This window comes from Gadus morhua, chromosome 1 (assembly GCF_902167405.1).
Source record: "Gadus morhua chromosome 1, gadMor3.0, whole genome shotgun sequence".
NCBI classification, from domain to species: domain Eukaryota; kingdom Metazoa; phylum Chordata; class Actinopteri; order Gadiformes; family Gadidae; genus Gadus; species Gadus morhua.
This window is the reverse complement of record NC_044048.1, coordinates 3,183,002-3,193,042: the sequence shown is the minus strand read 5'-3', so window position 1 is coordinate 3,193,042 and position 10,041 is coordinate 3,183,002. Positions and strand designations below refer to the sequence as shown.

General features: G+C 41.2%; 1 protein-coding gene across 3 annotated transcripts in view; it reads left to right on the top strand.

Annotated features, from left to right (window-relative positions):
- Window positions 1-736: 736 nt before the first annotated feature.
- Window positions 737-10,041, top strand: part of slc6a22.1 (solute carrier family 6 member 22, tandem duplicate 1) — a 33,500-nt gene continuing 24,195 nt past the window's right edge. For 2 of the 3 annotated variants that reach the window (XR_003977076.1, XM_030358237.1), the window contains exons 1-4: window positions 737-931; window positions 4,828-5,015; window positions 5,520-5,654; window positions 6,118-6,258. Coding sequence is in view for 2 of the 3 variants with exons in the window: in XM_030358237.1 (XP_030214097.1) it covers window positions 4,829-5,015; window positions 5,520-5,654; window positions 6,118-6,258 (463 nt within the window). In the remaining variant the exon portion in view is untranslated. Of the gene's footprint in view, window positions 932-2,239; window positions 2,288-4,827; window positions 5,016-5,519; window positions 5,655-6,117; window positions 6,259-10,041 lie in introns of all 3 variants that reach the window. The other variant, XM_030358321.1, reaches the window with a different exon arrangement.

Sequence of the window (10,041 nt, the reverse complement as noted above, 5' to 3'; positions counted from 1 at the left end):
GTTTAGACAAAGTTTGCTCACGCTAACACTCGCGCCAGGACCATGGGTCCTTCCCCCTCCAAACGGAAACAGGCGGGCGGTGCAGCGAGCGCAATGCACTGTGGTAGTTGGAGGATTTCTTACTTTTGAGCCAGAGAGACACTTTCTGCCTTTTCTCAGGCTAGGATAAACCGATTTCAATTTATTTTTGCACATTTATAATACATATGATTATTTACTTCATTAACCTTCAAATCTCCACCGGTGAAGTATCCCTTTAAAACAAATATTTTACATTGTAAATATAAATTTCATCATATAAATTCATTATTTTACTACAAGCTTATTCATTTATTCCTTAACTTGAACTTCAGCTCCACCAGACTTCCTTATCAGCTAGGCTTTGACCATACCAAGCAACGACAACTCCTACACTGTATGTTGATCAGCTAATACGTTTGCCATGTATTCGTTGATTTTAAAAAAAAAGCTCATGTGGCTCAATGTGCATTAAAATCCTTCTGGGCTCTCAGCTGTCTCTGTGTTTTAAGACGGCTCTGGTCATGGAGCATTTACAAAATGTAGCGCTATTTTTTTTTTTAATTCCCAGCAATTAGCCTATTAAATTATTTGAACACAAAACATGTTTTAGTATTATTGTTGTTAGTGGTAGTAATAGTAGCAGTATAGTAGTAATACTTCCTTTTTGGTAAGATAATAAGGAAAGTGAGAGCACCCGCCCCCCCCCCAGCTAACAGGCTCCGCCCTGCGCCCCTCATCACACGCGCACCGAATGCTCTCCCGCTTGCTCATTGCACTTGTAACAACTTGTTGCCATCCAGTCTCCACATGGGTCCGACCGTGGAGAGAGCCCTGGTTTAAAAGACATCTGAAAGGGGACGAGTCCACTGGGAGACCCGCACAGCGATCGTTCGGCAACGAGGAGCGTCAGGTATTCTTCATTACCATTTCCTCTACATTTCTTCATACAGGTCGTCAGTAGTGGATAGGATTGTTATTCATACTCCAGGTTCAGATGCCGTGGGGTTGTTTATCCGTTGAGACGAGGCTTCGGTGGTCACCGCACCGCTGCTGGCCGAGCTGCGGCGGGGGAAAGTAGGCTAAAGGTTACTGGCTCACTCGGGCACTAGGGACCGCTCTGTGGAGATCTTTGTCAGGACAATTCTTTGTCGCTGCATGGGCGGAACTAAATGCACGCATTTCAATGAAACGATAACGTGAACCGAATCATAAAATGATGCCATCTTCCCGGTAATATTATGTATTCTCCTAATTTTTACATTTTAAGATTTTTAGCGAATTCTGTAAATGCAGCTCTTCTGTGTAAATTCAGCAGATTATTGAAAGAATAAACGTAGACGGAAAATGAATAGCCTACCTTGAGTTAAAGGGGAGGACAGAATGGGAATCTGAACACCTTCACTCGCTGCGTTATCCGGACTGCACAGCAGCCGGGTCAGGTAGAAGTTAATGGAGCTGTAGAGGGGCCAGGTAGAAGCTAGGAGCCGTAGAGGTGCCAGGTAGAAGTTAAAGGAGCTCTAGAGGGGCCAGGTAGAAGTTAAAGGAGCAGTAAAGGGCTACTGGGCAGTCTTTTAGAGGGTCAATTCTGTTTGTAATCTATTGATTTCTATGCACAAAGATTTTAGTTTGTAGATAAGCCAGGCTTTCTTCTATAAGATACCTGTAGGCTATAATATCATATAATAGCCTAATAGTTACCAACTTGGATATTTGGAATAAGGCTATCCAATATCCTTATAAGGATCCGGTAATGTTTCCCCATTAGTGAGAACTATTTAGTTCTGCGTCTGTGTCTGATGTGCTTTCACCAGAGCCAACAATTCTGAACTTTATTAAGAATGCACCCATCTCAGATAAGTTCTCAACCCCTGATTTTATATAGCCTACAATCGTTTTTACTTTTCAATTTCATGTTTAGCTCCAAAAAGAATGACGAGGTCCATTGGTGACCTCATATCTTGCTACGGGGATGCTCGTAGTTACTATTATTTAGCTTGTTGGAATAAAAAATTATCCCTTTTTTTAACGACTGAATCCGTACATTTAATTACCTCGAACCTGATAAAGCTTAGCCGAGTCTGGTCCAGCTGCAGCCCGGAGAAAAACAAGTGAGAGTTAACATGAATATTACTCTCACTTCCGTCACACCAGAGTACTTCCGTCGTGCCTGAGTTGTTTTCTCTCCATTGACACCCATTCATATTTTTCGATCTCATAGGTCCCATGAGCTCTACCGGAAGGGGCGTGACTTCGCCACTCTATAGCGGTAGACGATACTTTTTTTTCCTAAAAGCTATTTCCAGCAAACAGCTTCAAAAACATGTTTTCTGGAACCCAAATACTATGTTTACTTGTTGGGAAAACACCATAATATGTCTCCTTTAAATATTGCCGCCGTAAAGGAATATGGGATACCACTATCACCTTTCCTTTCGTAAAGGTTCCCCAGGAGTAACCTATGCTAAAGGAGGATTAAAGGATGCATCATGGCTCCTTTTCTACGTTTTTTTTAAGTTGAACCACCTTTCCTCCAAGTACTTCCGGGTCTCTCCATAGGAAAGGAAATTTCCTATGCAAAAAAGAGAATTCGTAGAGGCCCCTGCTCATTCTAGTGAGCCATTTAGCTCGGCCCAGCAGTAAGAGCCAGCTCTTTCTAGTGAGCCAGATCATTTGGCTCGGCCCAGCAATAAGAGCCAGCTCTTTTTAGTGAACCAGATCGTTTTGCTCCGCCCTGTGATAAGAGCTGGCTCTTTTAGCTCCCAAACGGCTCTTAATTTAGTAAACTATTTAGATAGAATTATACCAAACTGTATTATTTCCAGAATATCATAATTTGACATTGGTATAAAAACCTTAAATAATGTAAAAACATCAAACTTTGAATTCCAAACAAATCACACTCAAAACAGAACAAAGTGCCATTTAACAATTACGAAGTAAAAGTGCAAAACAGCAGCATCAAGACGTTTTAGTTCTTGTTTTGAGCTGTTGGATTCTTCTTTGTTGATCGGTTGTCTCCTGTCTTGTGGCTACTAAACATGCAGAATTGAACACATGAGGATAACAAACGCGACATTCTCAACGTGCTTGGCCCTTAAATCTGGTTTTATGAGTGTTTTTAACAAAATACATATCATTAAGCGAATATTTCACACATATTAGAGTAAAACGTTGGTGCAGTAATCATGAGCAGAGGTTTGTTGTAAACAGATAAGTGACTTCTGTCCGTCCTGCCGACAAACCAAACAAATTCCTTTTTGCAGAAGCCCTGAAAGGCATAGGCAAAATGCCTTAGGATATATAAGATATTTGTCTAATCTTTGTAAAGTTCAGCAAAGGCTGTACAGAGTATTTGATCCACAATTAGGAAAAATATCAAGCAAGAATACTGCCAATACTGATGGTACACACAGGAGGGCTGAACGCGATGACGCCCCAAACCCCGAAATATATTTCTTAGAGAGCTGGCTAATTGTATTTGTTTCGAGAACACATGACTAACTTAGACAATAGAGAACAGACATTACCTGAATCTCAAGCCATTTAATTGCATCAGGGGAGGGTATCTATGTATGCATATTTGTGGTAACTGCAAAACCTAAACAAAAAAACTAAAAAGAGATCAGGAAACCACTGAATAAATTTGAAGACTATTATCCAGAACTTTAACAAAATTATTCAAAAGCCGAGCTGGTCTGCAGAACACCTGCTCTCCCAACAAGGGATTCTCCCATGAGCTCCAAGCCAGGCTTGTTGTCACACCATGTCAATGCATGGCTCCACCACCAACCAACTCCTGTTGTTTTCGTATTGTTGGGATTTGTTCCATGTATATCATCATCTTCAATCTTATCCACGTCCTTGTCTGAACATTCTATAACTTTGTAACAGGACACTTTCATGCATGCTTCATTCACATATCTTGTTATTAAAGCCATGAAAGCTGTGCAGACAGTCCTGAGAAATCAGCTCTTGGGCAGACTCTAGTGAGCTTGCCTGATGCAACCTAATATATTGTCGAAGCACTTCAAAAGGTGTTTGGACTGGTCCGGTAACGTAACGTAACGCAATGTAACCGATCACATTCAGGGAAACAAGGCCCATGGCTTGCGCCACCCAATAAGTGAATAGAAAACTACCTTGTGAGGAGAGTTTATATCCGAATGTGCAGCACATATGTGCACGGGGGCGTCAGTTCAGTGCTGTCTCACTTTATTTGCCTGCTGAAGGATTTTATATGCTTGCGCGAGGTGCAGTAAAAGGGCTCTCAATAATCGTTTTTGTGCACAGATGTGATAGTTGGGCGGGAAGTCATTTTTGCTTGGCCGTCATAGATAAATCCCATTCAAACATCCATTTAAGAGACATTCATTTGAGATGCATTTAATACATTTGATACACGCCTGCTTAATATTTAGTAGACCATCTAAAACGTACAGACAGAACACACAGCTTTACTTCAAATTTGTTTTATCCTTACTGATCTCCCTCTAAGTGCTTCTCTCTGGCTAATCGTGGGAATAAGCCTTGGTGGGCCCTTTTGATCTCGTGGATGGGGGCCTTATTTCTCGGATTATTTATCGTCTGATATTATTATTTATCGGATTAACAGCCCTATGGTTAAGCCAATGGAAGCATTTTCTGCTTCAAATTATCAGCTCTGTTTATGGGCTAGGATTTATTTCTGGGAGTAGTAAGTCATATGAATTAAGTCCTATTATTCGCCGAAGATCTGTATGTTGAGTTTAATGTATCTGATAAAACCGGCCATGTGTGTTGTAACAAAACATCTGTCTTTTCCCCCAGAATGTTGATGGACCCACACTACGACCCGAAGTCCCAGCAGGACGGGAAAACAGAGATCCCTGTGCTCAAAACCTTCACCAGGGGCCAGTGGTCCAACAAGCTTGAATTCCTGCTGGCCGTGGCCGGGCAGATCATAGGGCTGGGAAACGTGTGGCGGTTCCCCTACCTGTGCTATAAAAATGGAGGAGGTGAGCTGAGGATACAATTTTGTAATTTGGTTATGATGAAAACGAAAAGGACTGGGCCCTGATGAATAAATTAGGAATTTAGTAACTTGGAAAAAGGTTACCTGGTTAGTAAGCATAGAATACTTATCAAAGATAAATAATTTTAAGTTGAAGAATGGCGCCCAGATAAATATATAATACAGAAGTAAATTGGATGATTAAGAACTTATTTAGTGAATTTAGAACCAAGTGCCAAGCACTTTATTCATACAAGTAATATCAATCGTAATAATCATAAATCATAACATTTTTAAAATCTGTCAAAAAGGTGTTGCCATTGATAGAGTGGGTTGTCTTGCTGTTGAAACAAGTCCAACCAATAATTATGTATAACATTCTTCAGGACAGCTGCCTGAAGTCAAATGTAGGGGAGGTTAATTGCATGTTGAGGTGTGAAGTTGGATGTTGAATGATGAAATGTCCAAACTTGCATTGAAGTGGAAACTAATCGTTATTTTTCCTCAGGGGTGTTCTTCATACCATATGTGGTATTTTTGTTTGCGTGTGGGATCCCACTGTTTCTGTTGGAGACAACCCTAGGCCAGTACACTGCCCAGGGCAGTATCACCTGTTGGAGGAAGATATGCCCTCTGTTTGAAGGTAAACATTGAGAAACCATAAGGGCTTGGGAGAATTTTTGCGAAAGGCACGCAGTAATATCTAGCAACCAGTAAGACAATAGGTAATATAATATAAAATAAAATATCAAAGGCAGAGAAATCAATTATTGCAATCTAATATTTACATTTATCTTTCAATTTTGTATAAATAATTCTATCAAATGTTGAAAAATTAACCTTCATTGTATCAGTGTCTGTAAAGCTACTAACATCTATTCACAATTGTTTAATTGATCCTGAGAGTGAGGTGCACAGCGCTACACTTAGTGGACCATGCAAAACAAATATATCTGTTGAACTTGCATGAATTTGCGTATCCCCCAAAAGTGGGTTTCTGTTATTGTGCAGTGATGGGTACAACCAGAAAACATGGGCCCCTGACTCTTCTTGATCTTTTTGACGCCATCCCCCACCTAACGCCCACTGGTAATTCTCCTGGACAGGAATAGGTTACGGAAGTCAGGTGGTGGTCTTATACTCCAGCACGTACTACATCATCATCCTGGCCTGGGCTTTCTTCTACCTGTTCTCCTCCTTCAGCTCTGAGCTTCCCTGGGCGTCCTGCAGCAACACCTGGAACACCGGTAGGTTTGTGTGTGCTCAACGGACATATTGGGTTCACATGTTATGGAAAAGTGAATACTCTCTGTGATATATTTTGATTTAAACTGCATTATACTAATACTGCTACTACTATAACTAATAATAATAATAGTAACCAAAGCTGCAAGCAGCAAAAACCAGATTATTATTTATTTTTTAAATGGTAACTAAAATTCTGCGGACAGATAACTTGAAGTGAGTCGCCTGTTGCCATCGTCATTGTTTGTCGAGTCGTGCTAAATCTGTGCCCTTTAAGGTCACACATGTTTTACCAGTGAACCTTAGTGTTCTTTCTTACTCATTTTCCACGTACCAGTGTAAATGGATTACCCGACAAGGAGTATTGCAAGAGTTTCTGTCATTTATACATTTTAACACATCAGAGGCCTGGAAATATCAGATGGCAATGATCCACTGGGAGAGGGTCAAACTGACACTGAGGGCGGAGCCCTGAGTCTGTTCAGACAAACGGGGGGCTCTGAGGGGTGGAGGCGCGTAGCCATCATTTCAGAAGTGAGGGGGACAAATTGTTCAGAGGTCTTTTGAGTGATTTATCATCCTCTTGCATTCAGTTGCACCTCTCCTTAGTGGCTACATAACCACAAACAGCAAAGCACCAGGGGACCGACTTTAGTTCTTTAAAATGATATACTATCAAAATCTAAAGTTAAAATCTAAAGCTGCCAAACTCTGGTTGAGTTGACACAGAATGACCCTCGAGCATCTACAGGGTAAGTAGCCAGATAATTAAGTGCCAAATGACAACACTGAACACGAAAAGTTCTGTAGAACACCATTCCTGTTTGAAATTATCAGCACCAAAATGGAATGGAAGTGACAGGGTAATAAGCCACATAATTTAATTTAATGGCAAGAAGTGACAAGTGAAAGTGACAACAATAAACATATCGACATGAAGATGTACCTATTTTACATTTGCCGTCGTCAACTATGACAGCACAGATGCGTTCAAAGTGCGTTCAAAGTCAGGTCGGAAAAACGTGTTTCCACGTGTTAAATATGAATTGAATGGTTGTAATGGCTTTAAAAAGTGCGGGGGACAGAGGGCACAGATACGGGAAGTGTAGGGGACATGTCCCCCGCGTACCCCGCGTCCGCTACGCCCATGGGTGGAGCCCTGCGTCTGTTCAGACAGACCCTGAAAGTGGAACCCTGAGTCTGTGCAGCCCCACTACTTCTGAAATTAATCAACCATCGACTGTGATATTTCTTCACACAATTATCAGACCAGACTGCTAGAAGTCCCGTCAATGTAGACCTGCCCATTACAGCCAACTGCCCAGGGTTAGCTCCATTCTATTCACAACATGTGTGTTCAAGGAAAGTGTTCCCACTATTGGAAATATTAGCCCATAGACTGATGGATAATGTCTCCACTGCTGAAAGTAGTAGACCATAAACAGTCTGTTACCTCAGACCATTGCTGTGTTCCAATATCCATACTTCCATGAGTACACTTAAACGTAGTACACTATCCGAATTTTCCGATGTCAGTGTTGTTCCAAATCGGTTACTCTGTGGTGCACTAACCGGAAATTACGATCACGACTGCCGCCGCGGCTCCTCCCCAGCAATAAACATCCCGCTTTGAACGATGAACTCTACAAAATAACTCTATTAATGCATTTGGAAAATGCTACGACTTTGGCTCAGCCTGGCTCCACCCTCTTCCGCTACGTAGCTAAGATGGCTGCCGTTGAGTCCGAAAAGTGTACATCAATCCACACTTTGCGATTTGACCGTTTTGAGTACACTATCAGGGTCCTTTCAGTACACTTATTTTCGCCTGATCTGAATTAGAACGCCCTACGTACTCAAACTAAGGCTAATAAGTACTGATTAGCCGATGTTATCGGCCGATATTTGCGTTTTTTACGTGTATCTTTACGTGTACGTGTTTTTTTTTTTCTGAAGTTGTGGAAGAAAACCCCTTATTCCATGTGTGAATTAGGCCACATTATTTGGCAATAAACTAAGCCATTTGCAAATTCATGTGCATCTGTCTCATCGGAGACTGCAGACGCGCTGTCAAAATATCAACTCGTCCGATTCAAATGCGCTCATGGCTCTTAAAGGGGATGGGAGCTGGCACTCTCATTGGTTTGTTGCACGTTACGCCCAAACCACACCTACGGGTAATTAGGCTGCTTCAGACCAACCCTTTTGAAACAAAAACAACCGGTTTTTGTTTTTGTTTTTTTTGTTTAGTTTTTCTTGTGATTTACAGACAGTTCAATAAATGTTCATTTTTTTTAATTGACACATTGTAACATTTGTTATCATCATTGTGTCATTTTTATGGTGTAAATTGAGGGAGGCTTAGCCTGGAAATCCAGACCCACATCTAGAAAGCTGTAGGGTCTGGCAACGAGTAAGGAAACCAAGCATGCATTTGAAAATATCCCTGGATAGCACACATTGGATAACACTATGACCAATCAGAAGAATACAAGGGGTGACGTATCCAGACCAATGGAGCTAACCAATAGATAAGACTCTTGCCGTATCGGGTCGGTAAAACAGCAACACTTTTGGCCCGCCTATATTGATACATCGATGTGATTGATTAATGTTCTTAGCCAGGGGAAGCCAAGAATATACACAAGTATATTACTCGTTCCCAGAGTGACTTGCTGAGCAAATTCAAATTGTGCTCTCGCGAGAACTCTGGATTTCCAGGGTATTATCGGCTCCAAACATCGGCTCAAGACAATCGGCATCGGTGTATGAGTTATCGGCTAAGGCTGATGAAAAAAAATCTGTATCGTATTGACCCTTAAAAAATCTGTATCGGTCGATCTCTAGTACGTGATAGTATGGATATTGGAACACAGCACATATTAGCCAGTGCTCTTCCCGCTGAGCTTTTGACAGATACTTACCAACAGGTGGAGAGGAAAATAAGTTACACAGTATATCGTAGGAGACATCAACTGTCGGTCATAGAAACTTCTTCTATCTATGGTAGAATACCACATCCACTATCTATCAGGACACCATACACACTATCCAAACCCAACGCAGCCGACTCTCTGTATTACCAACAAGGTGCTGGGTTTGACACATGATCAACATAACTTTTGGCAAGAACTTTACACGTTTTGGCAAGAACTTAGAATGTACCAATTTAGAATGTACCAATAGGGTGAGATGGAGATATGTTGTAGAATACCATCAGAGAATACAGTCGCAGAATAAATCCACATATAATACATTCACTGAACGTGGACGTAAGAAGAAAAAATTACAAACTGTTTCTTAGTACCTATGAGGTAACTAGTTGGAATTGACCCATGGACCTTTTAACTTTCCGTTGAGTGTTCTATTCTCAGAAATATTGACAGACACGAAACAACAGCGGGTAATGGAAAATTGGGTTAACATGGACCTAAATGTAAAGAAGTTGTTAAGTCCGAGAAAGCAGGTGTTATGAAATTGGACATACTCTCTGGTATTTGAGCAACAGTCCTTCTTGTAAAACTATTTGGATAGCTTTTATTATTTGCGTAATGAGGAACCAATTTGAGTTGGTTTAGTTGGAATTGGTGAATTGGCCAGGGAGGAGATAAAGGTTCAATCCAAATAGCCTCATCCCGTCAGGCATGTCAATGGTCCCGAAAGGAAAGCTTGCGGCCATGAGAAGGACAATATAATCTATATATAATCGGACACCAAGCTTGTGAGTGTGGATCAAATGGAACCTGAGATATGGCCTTTAGGCACTAGAAGCCTTGACCTGTTGG